Here is a 17,535-nt window from a genome sequence, read left to right as displayed (position 1 = left end):
GGAACTGAAGAATAGGCCGTGGAAAACCCCTTAGCATTCTCCTGTTTTTTTTTCTTTCTGATTTACTGACTTTTCTGACTTTTCTGATTTTCTGACCCCTTGCCGCCACTCGCCTCATAATTTACGATCATCCAAAGAAAAGCCTGTAAGTGCTTTCCTCTGATTGTAATAACAATATTTTGCTTTCGGCTTTCGCTGCATGATTAACTGAAAAGCTAAGCCAAGAAAACCCGATCGGCGGCCTGTCAGCTTGTTAAGTCGAAATGGATCGCAGATTGGCTTAGAAACGAAAGCGCGAAATGCGTTAATTTCGCAGCCAATTGACGTGTTCGATGCTCTGCGGCCAGCTTTCCGGCGATCTGCACTGGAAAAAAAAATGTATATAAATATAATTTCTTTTTTTGTAAGCCAATTGATTAATAGATTTATCTTCAGACAATGTTTTAGAAATGCTTGTGTTATGTGTGTTGTTTTTAAAACAAGAAATCAATTAGTTTTAGTTTTAATTTTATTTTTTTATTTAGTTTCACAATTAATAAATTTGTCAAAGTTTTTATTTTGAGTTTTATTTAGTTATTTTGTTCATTTTTAGAGATACGAATTATAATTAATTATAAAAGATAAATATATATATTTTTTTATTACACTTAGAGCTTTTATATTTGTTCTCCAACCGCTTTGTAATATTAAAATTTTTTTAATATTGCTTGAATGAGATTTTATTCTCAGATCAGTATGTCCGTTGGTAGTTCAAACATAAGCATTGATATTTTAGGATTATCTTGATAATTTCTATTTGAGTTTCATATATTGCCTTCTTTAAAAATGAGGTTGTTTCTAGTATTTGGTTAAAATAGTACAATTTGAAGTACTTATTTTGAAAAAGAAAAGATTGAATAGATATGGAAGATGTGTAATGAATCTTCGAATACTTTTTTCCCATGTATCTGTCCGTTTTTCTGTCCGCTGATTGAGCAAAGTGCGCCGCGTGGACGTGCCAGGCTGGCTTGTCCAGCTTCTCCGGCTTGTGGCTGCTGTTTCCACGGCGGCTGCTGTTGATTTTAGCCGCTAATCAGCGTTTGCCGCTTGACTGATTCAATTGACTTGGCCGGCGAGTGGGGAATGGGGAGTGGAGCGTGGAGGGTCGGGTCGGGGATTGGAGGAAGTGCACCTCCCATGTGGCCCCCAACCTGCTACTCACTTTACGCTTGATTTGATAAATGAATAGTGGCGATGTCGATGTCGATGTGGATGTCCATGGCGAGGTAAAAAGGCAACAGAAACCGAAGCTCAGCTGGCTGCCTGCAAATATTTGCACTGCACTTAGCACTCAGCCCCCTTTTGGCCCACACTCCACCTCCCCCTGGTTTAGACGGCATTTTGAAAGCTTCAATCAAGCAAAAGGCACAGCCACAAACGCAAAAGCAAATGCGGTAGCAACCAGCAGGCTGAGCTCGAGCCGCCTCAGCAGTTGCAATTATGTGGAATGAGGTGCTAATTTATGGATTTCAACAAAAAAAAAAAAAAAAGAAAAACTGTTTGCCCCCCCAGCCGAGCAATTTTCGCGTCCATAATTTACACTATTCCTCTGATTGCTCAGTTAGCTAACGGTTTTCGTCTGCATTATGCATTTAAGTGGAACTAAACGCTTCGCTTGGGGGCGTTGATGGCGAAAGGCGGAAAGTTAAGTTTAGGAATGTGGGTGGAAAAATCATGCCACTAGAAAAATCATACCCAGGTTGAAGATGATGTCATGTGTGATTAGTTACGAAGATGATTCAAAGTAGTGACTCAAACAATGGAATTTACATAGCTGGCATAGTTTTGCCTTTAATCAAACATTAATTGATGTGTTAAATGGGTAACGAGTAGTGCATTTTTGCATAATTGCGTGCTAACTCATATTGAATTTAAAATAAAAATTAAAAAAAAATATCTTTCCAATTAAAAGATAGTTTGGTTTGAGATGATTCGACATTTTTAATTAATTGTTATTATATGATTTTCTTTTTAAAAGAAGGAGGACAATAATTCATAAAAATTAAAATAGTTGTAAAATGTTATACAAATATACTACTTCTAAATAATATGATTCACTTAATTGGGAAAATTTTTATTACGATAAAAATATATATTTATTTCCAAAGCTTTTATAAATCATTTACACAATCAATCTTACCATTCTTCATTTATTAAATGTTTAAAGTAACTTGAAAAGATACCTATGTATATCTTGATTTAAATTAATATGCAGGCTCATTTCATAATGATAAGTAAATATCCCATTTCAAGTATCTCATTCCCCACTAATTGTTCCTACGTGATCTGAAATCGGAATAGAGAACGAGAACTATGCTGAACCGAATCAAAGAGATATCATCCACGAATCGTCCAATGGGAGAGACGCATTAATTTAATGTGAGTTTCAGGTCATTGGTAGGAAAACCGAAATTGATTGCCCCAATCTGGGCGAACAATCTCTCAGTTCTCTCCGTTCGAGTGTGTAAGTGAGAAACCTTGTAGATACAACCGGCCATGTGTATCTGTATCTCGCCGTTGATGGTTTCATATCTAAGGCATCTTTCATGGGTTCTCGTAGGTAAGGTTTTATTTTCGGTTTTCGGTTTTCGGCATTTTTGAGGGCGTGTTTGCTGTAGTTGTTGTTGTTTGTATTGTTGTTTTTGCTTTTACCCCAATCATTCCCTCCACTAATTATTTATTACGCTTTAGCGTCCGCGCAGCAAGATATAGATACATTTTCGTTGGAGGCTCCATTCTCAGGAAATTTGTTTATTTATGGCCGTTGGTGGCTTTGTTATTAAAATGTTATTGGATTTCTCTCGCTTTCCAGCTGGGAGAGTCCAAGATTGGGCCAAGATCATTACGCTATATGTACGATTGAGGGGTGTGGGGTGTCGTGATAAATGATTTTCATTCGGTCCGACAGTTTCCCTGCCTGCTTGCCTGCCTGCCATTTGCTGTTCTCCGTTTTATGTTCCCTTTTTTTGTAGATTTTCTGTGGCCCATAAATTGGCTTTATTTTTCATTTCGGGCATTTTCAGGTGTCAGCCCCGATAAAATGGCCGTCTTGGAGTGTTCTCGATCCTTTGAACTAGCGCCGAATTTCGGGGAGTGTTGGAAAATGAGTTTTCCCAGTCAAGGACAAGCCACCCAGAATGTTTTGCTGCTGCTGCTGCTGCTGCTGCTGGTCGTGTGACTCTAGTGGCCTTGATTAAAAAACAAAAGCAGGAAAAACATCATTAGCAGGCAGGCGAAAGCACCTTAATTAGTCGGGCAACAAGGACGAGTCAAGGTCGCCGGTGGGAACTCATTTGCAGTTGCTGCCGTACGCAGCTTCCGTAGCCTTCGACCTTACGTATTTCATAAATTTCGTCCTGCCAACCGCACAATTATTTGCAGCCGGAAAGAGGACCTCCTGTCGCGAGGGTGCGTTGCAAATCGCCTGCACTTGTCCTTGTCCTTGGCCAACATCTGTGAGCCTCCGTCTGAGCCTGTCTAATATCCTCGGAGCATGTCCTATCCGACTTTCATGCTTTGCGGTTTAATCGAATTTGCAGATTTGCCGAGAGTTATTTCTGGGTCTGTTTTGCAAACACCAGTCCGCTTAGGTTTTTATTGGATTAACCACACACAAAACAAATAAAAGTGTCTTAAGTCGCTCAAACTCTTATCCCTTGGCTTATGCAATTTTGTTTTGGTAGAATTCCGGGAAAATCTGTCTTGCCAATCGCCAATTAAATGGGCGTCGAACAAGAGATTTAGGACACCAACAAGGGCCAAGATGGCTATCGAAGTGATCGCTGCTACTTTCACCTGTCTCCAAGGGAAAATTTCACTGTAGACACAGACAAAAACAAAACAAAGCGAAACTACTAACGAACAAAATTAATTACCATTTAAGCAATAAAATAAGATATTAAACACTTAAGACCAATTAGCGCCCAAAAGAGAAGAGCAAACATCAATGGCGAATGGCAAATGGCAGAAAGTGGCTAACAAGCTTGGCCAAAACTGACAAATTAGCCGAGAAAACAATTTGCGGCGAGTGGCAAATTAAACAAATTACAGCTTTGCTGGCAACTTGCAGCGGAAATTAGCCAACCAAAAGCGAGTGGGTTAATTGATCGAAAACACTTTAAAATCGCATGCAAATCCGGGCAGATGAAGTCATAAAATTCTTACGACTCTCGAATCTTTTTACCTCGATTCTGGGCTTATGAAATGCCATCCGACTTAATAAAATTACTAAAAATCGCCAAACAACGGACAGACAAATGCCAATAAATAAGGAACTCGTTTTGCTCTTCTGACCAATCTGCCCGATCTATTAGCTGGCTATTTTCCCTGGGCAAATAAAGTAGTCAAATTTATAATCAACAAGTTCATTAACATTTAACCCTAAACGAAACACAGCGAAACAACAACAGCCACGATAAAAACAACCGAAGGCGACAACTCAGCGGCTGAACAGCAAACTAAAAAAAATGTATTTTTAACATATTAAAAATTGTTTTAAAGCCTGAGGCATTGTGCGTATTAAGCGAGGAAAGAAGGGATAGGAGGGGGAATGTTGGGTCAACAGGAGGTGGAAGTGATGGGAGTTGGTCCGAAATGAAGTGAAGCCAGTCAGCTCACTGACAAACGATTTACGAACGGAGTTAAATTTTAATTAAAGCCAACTCAGAAAGCTGGGAGGGAACCACAAGCATAACCAACTAAGATATACCCTAAATACAAATTATTTGACAGAAAAATCACAAATCTAAAATATTTTTTCGGGCAAGCTTTTGAAGTTTCTTAAGATAATACTTAACTTTAACTTTTCTTATGAAATAGAACTCTTGAAAATAAAACTTCCGTTAAATGTTACCTAATATTAACTAATAAATCACCAGCAAAAGTGGAAACAATAATTTAACCGAAAATCTCTATCTTGATAACTATTTTGTACCAGCAGTAAATCATGCTTACTATATCGAATATCACACGGAAACCTTTTATCTCCCTAAGTGGCGCACTTTCCCCATTAATTTCTGTGTTACTTTCGGCATATCAGAGCAGCAGATCGTGGGCTCCAATTACACATGGTAACTCTATATCCGAATAGTTCCCAGAAGGAAGAGCACCTCTCCAAAATGGTAGGGTATGCAAATGCCAGACGGACGGACGGCACATTTGTCCCAAGGGGAGTGGGGCAAAAAAAAAATGTCGGATTCGTGTGTACGTACGAGTATATTATGACTCGCATGTGTGGCCATTAATAACTCCCGATCGCCACTCGCCGGCACTCAGCACAGCGGACGGATTTACGCATTTGGCTGCGTAAAATATGAATTTTAAATTACCCAGCCTCAGCTTCAGTTTCAGTTCCCCGTTTTCAGTTCCCATTTCCAGTTTCAGTTGTTACGGCAAAGAGAAATTATTGGTTTTGATGACGAGGGGAAAACAGGAGTTGGAGCCCTACAAGGCGTTCATTTAATTCCGACCCGTTTTTGTACCAGTTTTAATTTCGATTTCAATTTGGCAATTGAGTTGTAGCCTGCGATTAAGACCATTATGCAATTCTGATTTTATTAACCTGTATTTCAGATAATAATATCAATTTAAATGTATATTTTATGATAACAGCGAAGCTATAAAAACTTTGTAAATTGTATTGTGATTATATGAAAGAACTACATTATTATTATTTTCCAATCACAAAAGAACTCAACACTAAAATTGTTAAGCAAAATAAAATGTTTTATATGTATACATATTCTTCATTTGTAAAAGTTAATTTAAATTTTATATTATTTTTATGAATTTTAACACTGATTCATTAATATGGTAAGCCTGATCAATGATATTTCAACATGTCAATTGATATTCCCAATATTCTTGAGTCACTTTGATAAGATCACGGATATAAATTAAATTTTAAAATGCAAATGATATAGAAATAAAAATATCTATATGTTGTTATGGGTTTTTTTTTGGTATGTTTTGGCGTTGTTGTCAAGTTCGTTGTTCGAGTCTTTTGTTTGGCCGTCAGCAACGAAGCTGAGAAAAAGCCATTAGAGGTGGAAAAGTAATCGAAACAAAAAATGAGAAATAGAAACAGAAACAGTAGCCGGAGTGGTGGAAAGGCAAAGCTCATTAGCAGTTACCATTTTATCCAAACATACGCATCATTATCATTAAGGGCAAACGGGAAAGCAACAACAGCAGCGACAGCAGCAGCCACATCAGAAACAAGTTGAAAACTTTAATTAACGCATTTTTACGCAACTGTCGGCACAGTTTAACCCTTTCTGTGGCCAAAACGCTGAGCAAACACGACAACGGTAATAATTGAAAATCATGGCAATCAAAGCGGAAAGTGTGGAATGGTAATGGAATGGAATGGAAGGGTGGAAGTTGAGTGGAAAAATCAACAGCTGCCGACGGCAACAACATACAGCGCGAGAGCGACAGAGAGAGGGGGAGTGCGAGAGAGAGGCAGCAGCCATTGTTGTCATGCGTGAGAGAGCAGGGCGGGGGGAGCGAGACAGCAACAGGGAGCAAGCGGGACAACCAGCTATTCGACTTCGAAAATCGAAGGGGAACAAGAGCGAACAGTTTCCAGTTTTTCCAACTTCGACTTTTAATGGCTGACCGCAGACTGGAAGGTGCGTTCGAACCGGTTAAGACCGAATCGAAACGGTTAAGACCTCTCAACGGCAATTCAATTCATCCATATGCTGTTAAAATATTTATTAATTTATATTTGATTTCAGTCCATTTGATGCTAATAAAAATGCGCATAAAAATTGCATAAATTTCAGTCCATTGATTGTGGAACAGGTTACCCACGAATTGTGCTCTAAATATGGATTATGGCTTATCGTCTGGGCGGTAGTTTATGGGCCCGAATTGCTTAAGTCACAATTGGCAACAGGAAGTAGGTGGGAGTGGTGGCCAGATTACCCTCTAATTAACTCCTTTGGTCCATAAATCAGAAGCCCACATGGCACATCGATCGCTTTTATTATTCAAAAATTAACACAACAAATACCGCTGGCCATAAGGCAATTCATTAGCGATTTCGTTATTTGATTTCGGTTTTATTCAGCTCGAACAGATTCGTTGATTTATGTGCCATATATCAGTGGCTATATGTTCGGATTCCCACATCTCTTCGCTATTTGCAGCACATGTTTCACATTTGTAGATCTTCGTTTGATTAGAGCCCACCAAATAAGCTATTGTTAATGTCCAATGCCAAATGGCGTTCGTTTTTAACACCTTTCCAAGTTTGTTTTGACAGTTAGCGATGGTTTTTTTTGACTTGACGGCAAATCGATATTCGATGGGCAAATAAATAAATTAAAAGTCAATTAAATATCAATCAATTGCGTCAACTGGTTTTCAAGGCACATTTAACTGGTTAATTGGGGGGCCGAAGGAAAAAAAAAGGTCATTGTGTATTTAGCGTATTTTTGTGAAAAATCGCAAATTATTCTAAAGGGGGTGGGGGTGCTAGACATGTAGCCCTCCCTCCCCATCCCCATTTAAATTAAAACAATTAGCTTTGCGGTCGCCCCTCTTTTCCTGACTTAAAGGTGGTGTCGATAAAGTTGTAGGCTGTAGAAAACGCAGATTGAAACGTCGCGGCCAAAAACAAAATCAACAACAACTAAATGCTTATGAAAAGTGTCCAAAGACTGAGATGGCAGTAGGTTCTCCCCCTTTGGCGAACAGGCAGCCATTTTCCTGGCTTACTTTGTGCAAGAGTGAGCAGTGCAGCTATAGCAGCTTAGCTAAGGAACGCCCCGTGAGAGAGGGAGAGCTTGCGCCTGCGCAGTTCGCTGGGGACACAGTTGTCAACCGACTGACAGCTCCAGCATGCGCATAATAAAGTCATATTGCCGCCTAACAAGCCCCCCTCCCAACCCCACTTAAAATTGGCAACAGAGAGAATGAGAGAGAGAGAGGGAGACAGCAAGAGCAAGAGAGAGTGGGAGTCTTAGGAGGAGTGAGTGAGCCGGCGAAACCGGTTAGCAGAGGGCAGGTGACAAGGCCTAAAGAGAGAGCGAAAATCGATCAGTGTAGGACCACTCTCATCATCTGTCACCAACTGCTGTCACTCACTCACTCGCCGACCCGCTCGCACTCGTAGGCCTAGCCAGTTGTGTCCTGTTCGCCTCTCTCCCTTCCACACGCGGCCCTCTCGCTCCCGCATGACAGTTCAATCGGCTCTCGCGTTAACTCTCCCCGACGTCGTCGCTGCGATGCCGAAGCAGTCAACTAATTCAGTCGTTGCGCTCGACGTGAACAGACGTGCGTGTCGGAACAAGCAGCCGAAAGCCAAACACGAGAACAGAAATCACAAAACAGAATTCACAAATCAGAGAAACACAGAGAATCTGAGCAATCAGTGGAATCAGTAGCGAAGTGACAAGTGACCCAGTGACAAGTGTCTTTCGCGAGCAAACGAAAAACAAAAAACCAATGGCCCTAGAGGATCGCTGCAGTCCACAGTCAGCGCCCAGTCCCGTTACCCTGCAAATGCAGCATCTCCACCATCACCAACAGCAACAGCAGCAGCAGCAAATGCAGCATCTGCACCAGCTGCAGCAACTGCAGCAGTTGCACCAGCAGCAACTGGCCGCCGGGGTGTTCCACCATCCGGCAATGGCCTTTGATGCCGCCACGGCGGCTGCTGCGGCAGCTGCTGCGGCCGCCCACGCCCATGCCGCTGCACTGCAGCAGCGGCTGAGTGGCAGCGGATCACCGGCCTCCTGCTCCACGCCCGCCTCCTCGACCCCGCTGACCATCAAGGAGGAGGAGAGCGACTCCGTGATCGGGGACATGAGTTTCCACAACCAGACGCACACCACCAACGAGGAGGAGGACGTGGAGGAGGAGGACGACGACATCGATGTCGATGTGGATGACACGTCGGCCGGCGGACGCCTGCCACCACCCGCCCACCAGCAGCAGTCGACGGCCAAGCCCTCGCTGGCCTTCTCCATCTCGAACATCCTAAGCGATCGTTTCGGCGATGTCCAGAAGCCGGGAAAACCCCTGGAAAACCAGGCCAGCATCTTCCGACCCTTCGAGGCGAATCGCTCTCAGACAGCCACGCCCTCCGCCTTCACAAGAGTGGATCTGCTGGAGTTTAGCCGGCAGCAGCAGGCCGCCGCTGCGGCAGCCACTGCAGCCATGATGCTGGAGCGGGCCAACTTCCTCAACTGCTTCAATCCCGCTGCCTATCCCCGGATTCACGAGGAGATCGTGCAGAGCCGCCTGCGAAGGAACGCCGCCAATGCCGTCATCCCACCACCCCTTAGCTCCAAGATGAGCGATGCCAATCCGGAGAAGTCCGCTTTGGGATCTCTGTGCAAGGCCGTTTCGCAGATTGGTCAGCCGGCTGCTCCCTCGATGACACAACCGCCCTTGAGCAGCAGTGCCAGCAGCTTGGCCAGTCCGCCGCCCGCCTCCAATGCCTCCACCATCAGCAGCTCATCGTCCGTGGCCACCAGCTCGAGTTCCTCCTCCTCGGGATGCTCCTCCGCCGCCAGCTCGCTGAACTCCTCGCCCAGCAGCCGCCTGGGAGCCAGTGGATCCGGTGTCAATGCCAGCAGTCCCCAGCCGCAGCCCATTCCTCCGCCATCCGCCGTTAGCCGGGACTCCGGCATGGAGTCCTCGGACGATACGCGATCCGAAACGGGATCCACAACCACAGAGGGAGGCAAGAACGAGATGTGGCCCGCCTGGGTGTACTGCACCCGCTACAGCGATCGTCCCAGCTCAGGTTAGTACACTTAACTAAACATTAGATAAGCTAAAGCTGCAAAGAAATTGGAGTTCAGGAATAAATTAGGTAGATATAGGACTTAATCGTAAAGAAATTATTTCGCTTGTGTTATAAAAACAATGGATTTAAATCTAATTTAAAAGTGAAAATAACTAAGCCTTTAACTGGTTCCAAATTAAAGATAGTATTTTAAATCCTAACTTATTATCTAGAAGTGCAAGGAATTAGTTCATTTATTTTTTTTTTGCTCAAACAACATCTTTTTAACTTTGTATTGACAAAGAAACCCAGTTCTATATACAACATGACACATGAAAATGGTATATGGTTACTGGGGACCACCCTTGGGGAGCGTTACAGTGGCGGCAGCCTTTCAAGCAGCTCTGTTTTGTGTCATAAATCCCAAGGACACTGCCACAATTAGGCGACACGCGGACAATGGCAATGAGCCCGAATCTGACTCGCATTTTGTGCATATAACCATTCCCATTCCAAATCGGAATCCGATTCTTGGGCCTCACGCAGCGCTGCGCTGCTTTTGAAGAGCGACACTTTATGTGACAACATGTAGCGCAGGCGGTGTTTGGCTATCATATCGGAACTGTTAGATCCTCGGGTCGAAGGTCGAAGGTCACAAGTCACGCACACACGCCAAGCAGAAGCAGCGACAGCGACAGCGAGAGCGACCCTAAAACGCGCTGACGATTGACAAAGGAAAGCGGAGGAGAAAATATTGGGGGGAAAAACCCCGAAACCCGAAAGGAAAACTCTTTTCTTTAGCATTATGAGATTTTCCTTATAGCTCTTCTCTAGACTGTGTGTTAATTGACGAGTTAAGTGCTTTTTTATGGCTCACAATGGTTTTTTAATTTGGTGTCAATGCAATCGATGGCAGCCCATAAGCCGAGGCGTTGATAGCTCCACCGATTGCAGCCCCTCGCTTGGCGGCTAGAAATTAATCAAACGATCTCCACTTACTAGCGGCCAATTAAATTATAATTTACAATGTGTGGAAATCTAATAAGCACTTGGCTCTCGGTCGCTCGGGCTCTCGAGTTGCCAATTAGCCGCGGACTTGGTCTAAGTTGCTAATTAGAGAGCTGGGCTAGCTGGGAAATCATTTGCCTAAAATATGCCCGCCGCATTCTGCGACCTTTGGGTTCGTTAGAGTTCTTCTTTTCCGCTGACAGCTGACAAATTGAACACTTCCCCGCCAGCACGCGATGGGGAGCGCGAGAGCTCAGGAATTCCGCCCAGACATATGCTAATTAAATCATTAATATTATTAATAGTATGTGTGTGCCGGCCGCATTTATGCAAATATAACTAACGTATTTTTTGTGTTCTTCGTATATTCCAGGACCCCGCTACCGCCGCCCCAAACAGCCAAAGGACAAGACCAACGACGAGAAGCGACCCAGGACCGCCTTCTCCAGCGAGCAGTTGGCCCGCCTCAAGGTGAGATTCGATATCCTTTCGTATGTCCCATATCCCATATCCTATGTCCCATATCCCATATCCATTTGCCGTCCGTTTGTTGTGTCATATTTGCACCAAAATATTGACACCGCCCGCTGTTAATGCATCCTGGCCACCGCATCCTGTCCGTACTTAACTTAACCAATTAGACACGCACGGTCCAAACCGCAAATAATTGATTTGTCCTACCTGCCTAGGAGTGTATCCGTGCCATCCGAAACTCATCCAGTATTTCCATTTTGTCCACTTACAGCGGGAGTTCAACGAGAATCGCTATCTGACCGAGCGGAGACGCCAGCAGTTGAGCGGCGAATTGGGCCTGAATGAGGCACAGATCAAGATCTGGTTCCAGAACAAGCGGGCCAAGATCAAGAAGTCGACGGGCTCCAAGAATCCGCTGGCCCTTCAGCTGATGGCCCAGGGATTGTACAACCACACCACCGTGCCGCTGACCAAGGAGGAGGAGGAGCTCGAGATGCGCATGAACGGGCAGATCCCCTAAGCGGTCAGATCACCACCAAATTAAGATCAAGGAGAGCTTCATCATCCTTCAAAAGGGGGCGTGCAATATTCGAGGGCGTACAAATGGTTTTTCATGTGATATAATTGTAGCGTACATATGTTTTCTGTATATAAAGTATATTATATATAACCCTAGCTAAGCGTAAGATCTATCCGTAGCGAATCCGAGCTGTAAGTTGTTGGCGTATTTATTTAACCACCCTTGGATAGCCGAAAGTATTATGCCGTATCCACCCAACTCGTAATCCTCCAACACTTGGCTTCTCGCACTCTAAAAGCTTCGACTTTCTGACACTTATTCCTACGCAAAATTATCTATAGTTATTATTCTCTATAAATTATGTGCTTACGAGCCACTCTGTAAATTAAGTAACTTAACAGTTTCCCTAGCTTAATTCCTAGTTTACACACTTAAGGATTGCTATGAATGAGTATTTTTAGTTACTAAGCGAAATGTTAACGAGCAAGTAATAGCTGACACATGCACCTAAGAAAATAACAATGAAATGTTTGTGCTAAAGCAAGTTCAAGAAAAGAAAATTTAAAAAAAGAAATAAAACAATTATGGAAAAAATTAAAAAGAAAAGTTGTGTTTCTTTCTGTGGATTTTGGAATCAGCCATAATCAGTCATTCAAGTTACAAATTGTTATACCTTTCTGTTCCTTAATTAAGAACGGATTCCATAAGTTCATAAAAGAAGCAGATGGAACATTAAAGACCTTTTGTATCAGGTTTAGCCATCAGAGATAAAAGGGGAAATACCACCCACGTTACAAGTCACATGTGGGTTAATCGGTGGCATTATTAGTATTAAAGGGCGCCAAGATCCTTTGTTTTTTCCCTTATTTTTTTCAACTGTCACATCAAAGGGTGAACAACTTTAAATCATGAACACTTGTCGCCGGACGAGGGTGCCGCTAGTTGCACTATCACATTCCGAATCAAAATCGGAGGCCGCCGCCGAGTGACGGCAGCAACTTGGGTCTTCGATTCCATTCCGTTTAATTAAAGGCAAATCCGAGAAAACTATAAACAAATATCTGTGACGAGACAGAAGACAGAGGACGGACGACAACAAAGCGGCAGGGAGCAGTCAGTTGCGAGTCGGCATCAAATGATTTATTGGCACAGATCTTGCGGCGAGCGGCGTTAATTTGCTGAAAATAAATGCAAACGCGAAATGCAATGCAATGCAAAATTAGGAGGGGGCGAGATGGGCAGCTGACATTTACTGGCAAGCGTTGATGTGCACTGCAGTTGAACAAGTATATATACGTATACGTACTATAACTTATATATGAACGAGTGTATAAAACGAATATGAATTGATGCCAAACGCTAATTGCACAGCTTGAGGCTCAAATCCGTTCGCATGTCTCGCAGCGTTTTAGCCAAGGCGGATTCAAATCGTCCGAATTATAGAGGCGCAAATCCATTTGTGCACGTAATGAACCAATTAGACAATTTGCCCATTAGCAATACACACACAAACATCGCCGCAATCTATCTCGCCATCTGTCTGTCGGTGTGTCGATCTGTCGATCTGTCTGTATCTGCAAATCGAGTTAAATGAAAGCGGAAATCAAATGAACTTTTTTCTTGGCCACTCTATGAGTTCGGTGGGTATATCTGCTGCATGACAACATCTCTTTAAGCTTCACCATTATACTTTATTTATGTTATGGCCAAGTCTTAAGATTATACTTTTCCTGAGCCAATTGATTTATTTATTTAAAATAATAATAAAAATAAATTAAGACAGTATTAAAGCCTATACCCCTATACTCTTAAGTTTTATTTCTATACAGAAGAGCTTAACACTGTAGTTTAATGCCTTATTTTTAAACCACATACGATTTATAATGATACTTTCGTGGTATTAATTTAGTACTAATAGTACCAATAGTTTAAAATTCAAGTAATAGTTTAGTTTACATGAATACGAATACATCAATTTATATGATAGAAACACAAACCTTGTTAAGGTAAACTACTTTAATACCCAATATAAAAAGATCAAATGTTTGGTCATGAACCTTAAAATGTTCCCTTATAACATTTAATTGTTCAACAAATGGACAGAAAAGACGAATTTCTGAATTTAATAATCATTTACTTTACTTCTACCCAATAATTTGCACCACTTTATTTAAATCGTGCTTAAAGCTGTAATCTACTTCTAATGAATCACTTTCAATAACCGTATTGATTCATCGATTTGATTGTTACTGCCGCACGACTCTATCAATTTTGTAACGATGGGGTCATTTGTAATTGATTACCTGCAACCTAGCGTGTGCAATGTGTGAGTAATTTGTTGTCTAATAGTTGGGCCAACAAAACGAAGGCAAATTATATAGTACGACAATCGATTATTAAATGAGATTATTGAGATATCATCGAAAGATGTCGGGGTCAACAAAAAGTCAAGTAGATTACAGATTACAAATTAATAGTGTAAGTGTGTTCCGCAAAATCGGTCGTTTAACGACGCTATTTTGTTTGGTTCGATATCAAAGCAAACACTTTCAACACTTCTAATTAGCAGAAATTGCCAAGTGACACACTAAATTTCACTTTCAGACAGCTCAAGATGGAATTTCAATTGCGCATACAATGTAAGGGGTATTTAGTTGGGGATGCTATATGTATATGCATATAAAAACGGAGTTCGGGGGGCGACGATGCGATCCATCGAGCGAGCTATTAAAAAGCCACAAAAACACATATGCCGACTCCATAAGTCAGTCGTCTGTGTGGGCGCAGCATCCCCTCTCAACCCGATCCCCATTTTCATACCGACTGTGATTTATGCCTCTTTGACGTTGGCTACAAATACAAAATGCAAACTACAAAATCTGCACAGCAAAAAAACCTGAGTTAATTATAATTACTTTGATTAAATATATAACTTTAAGAACGTCTTTTAAGTCCAATACATTACAATAACATTGTTCAAATAATTATACCAAATGTGATGTTGAATTTGTTCTTTTAATCTTATTTAATTTTTTTTTAAACAAATGAAAGAAAGACATTTTTATTTTAAAGCTAAAAAAAAAAAGAAAAGGAGAAAACAAATTTGTTTGAAAAACTAATAAGTATTTATGAAAAATTGAAAACACTTTTTTAGATACGATTTAAGTTCCAGTGTGATATTTCTCTCTGTGTGAAGATGCTGCTCAAGATGCTGGAGTGAATAATAATGCCCCCTTTTGATTTCGGGGAGCATGGACACGTGTCTGCCACAGCTAGCCCTCTAACACCACATCCCGCATCGCCACAACCCCGGAGATCGCTAATTGCGCTTTTTGGGTGGTGCACTTTGCAGTTTTGTCGCCTTAATTGCCGCAATGCCGGCATCTAGTAAACGTCGAAATGGGCGACGGCAGATTTATTTGGCCCATCGCAGCGCCACTTGTTTCCGCTTCGCTTTATCAATTGATTTACGAGATTTACTCCCTGATGGAATGGCAAAGCATATATAAAATACGAAACAGTCGTACTTAAACGTAACGATTACGACCGCCTGATGTTCGCCATTTGCGCGGCAGAGTCGCTTGTGAGTTGTCAGTGAAACTAAAGCTGAAGCTGAAGCTGGAGCTGAAGCTGAAGCTGGAGCTGAAGCTGAAGCTGTTGGCATTTCATAATCGCTGGCTGGCTGCTGCCAGAGTTCCGTGGAAAGTGCACTCAATTATGGCCAACAGACAGGCGCTCTCCCGCTTACATATTTTTTTTCCATATTTTTCTTTTTTGGCCGCGGCGCTACCAATGGCATGAGGAGTATCTCATGAGTATCTCACATTATGGGCTGCCAAGTTTCAGCTTCAGCTTCAGCTCCAGCCTAAACAAACATTCAAATGCCCGATGAGGCCGGCTCTCACACACTTGGCTTGGATTTTCAGCAGAAGTCAACGCCAACATGGCCAGAAAGGCTGAGGCTGACTCTTTAAGCCCTGGCATCATCATCTCCTTCAACTCGACGAGACGTCAATGCTCTGTGTTGACTCAACGCATTTGATCGGCTGTGTATCTTTGTAACTTTGTATCTTTCTACAGTATATCTTAACCCCTTACAGCCCCTAGAGCCCTTTCCCCGCGATGGCGCTTAGCACTGGCCAAATATTTGAGCCGCGCTTTGTTAACCCATTGTAATTGATTGTCTTTCGTTAGGCGCATTCTGCATTCGGAATTTTGGTATCGAAGTCCGTGAGCGGGTACAATTTGCTGCCTGCTAATTGCTCAGCTGCTTGCGCCTTTGTTTGGCCGGCGATTTGCACCTCCTCAGCTGCTAACTGCTCTCAATGCCCAGCTAATTGAGTCGGTCAACACATGCGCCTCGTTCCGACATCAATGGCTCAGAACTGGGCGCCCAAATAACGAGGTTTCCAACTCCTACTATCGGAAGCAACAATTTCTGAAAAGTATAGGTAAAGTACGTATATAGTTTACATTATATATAAATGTATATGTGCACCTACAAAAATTGAGCATGATTTTGTTTTAACAAGAATAAACGTATCAATTGTGGTCACCCTGGAGCTGAATCTAACATAAAGTGCTACAAATTACTCTATATAAAGGAAATTTTGGTTTTTTAATACTACCGAGCTTTCTAGTTTGGCATATACAAATTTTAATATTTCTAAAATAAAAAGTCGCTGAAAATATCGATCGTTAAACTCGTTATTACATTTTTATTAAATTAACATTAAATAAATTATTTTATTTTTGCCAGTTTTGAATTTTTATAAGGACTTATTATGTTTTGTTTTCAAAAATCGGCTTCAAAATTTTTCTCTGATTTTAATGTAAGTTTATAATCAATTTTATTACGAGTTCAGCGAGGTATGACATTCCATATTTGGTCCATTACCTCCAGTGTTACAAGAAAAACAGTGAATTTTTGGTGGAAAATCTGGGCCTTTGGGTGGAAATAAGGAATTTTATTACGATACTTATATTGCTGTTTTTTGTTGTTAGGAACCCCACTTTGCCAAAAGGAACCCCACAGCTTTTTAAATTGTTTAAGACATAGTAAATAAGCAATCATGCCTAAGCCTCACTTTACTTAAAAGCAAGCTATCAAAATGAATCGTTTTGCATGTGCAGATTGAAAAATTCCTTTCCTCACCTTTTGAGATTACACCATTAAGTGCTTAGGAACTGTTAATTTCCCTCACATAACCAAAGAATTGGAAAGATAGAAAGAGGAAAGACACATTTTAAAGACACCCAAACGCTTCTTCTTCGGCGGCGCCTTTTGCGGTGGGTCTCCGGATGTAATTGCCGCCATCAAGCAGGCAAATTAATTGAACATTTCGTTTATGAGCACTGTCAAATGGCCATAAATATATTATTATTATATTATGAATAAATGCATGTCGATGGGTGAGAGTCAGGACTGTCGTTTATTACCCCACACAAAAAAAAGAAAACCCATGTTCGAATCGCTTTCTGGTTGCTGGTTTTCACCTCAGCGGTGGGTCTGCGTTGCAATGATGACATTATTAACATTATTTTGTGCTTATTAATGCCTAATGGCAAAACGTAAAACGTACAGTATTTTGTGTATGTTAATGTCATTGAGGTGTCTGCCGCCAGGTGGGTTTGGGTTTTGGGGTTTGGGTCGCCACTTGATGGAGGAGAAAACAATTATTAATTTGAACTGTGGGTCAGGCCACCGAACAGGCCAAAGTCTCCGCCTAATTGAAATGCACCAACAACCTTG

At 41.9% G+C, this 17,535-nt stretch overlaps 1 protein-coding gene across 1 annotated transcript; it reads left to right on the top strand.

Annotated features, from left to right (window-relative positions):
- Positions 1 to 8,306: 8,306 nt before the first annotated feature.
- Positions 8,307 to 12,366, top strand: LOC108144878 (segmentation polarity homeobox protein engrailed). Its single transcript, XM_017270036.2, has 3 exons — positions 8,307 to 9,799; positions 11,163 to 11,260; positions 11,535 to 12,366. Exons 1-3 carry the CDS (start codon positions 8,494 to 8,496, stop codon positions 11,781 to 11,783), a joined length of 1,653 nt encoding a protein of 550 aa, XP_017125525.1. The 5' UTR covers positions 8,307 to 8,493; the 3' UTR covers positions 11,784 to 12,366.
- Positions 12,367 to 17,535: the final 5,169 nt, after the last annotated feature.

Source organism: Drosophila elegans, unplaced genomic scaffold (assembly GCF_018152505.1).
Source record: "Drosophila elegans isolate 14027-0461.03 unplaced genomic scaffold, ASM1815250v1 contig_183, whole genome shotgun sequence".
In the NCBI taxonomy this organism is placed as follows: domain Eukaryota; kingdom Metazoa; phylum Arthropoda; class Insecta; order Diptera; family Drosophilidae; genus Drosophila; species Drosophila elegans.
Note: the sequence above shows the minus strand (reverse complement) of the source record. Positions and strands in the feature narration are given on the sequence as shown.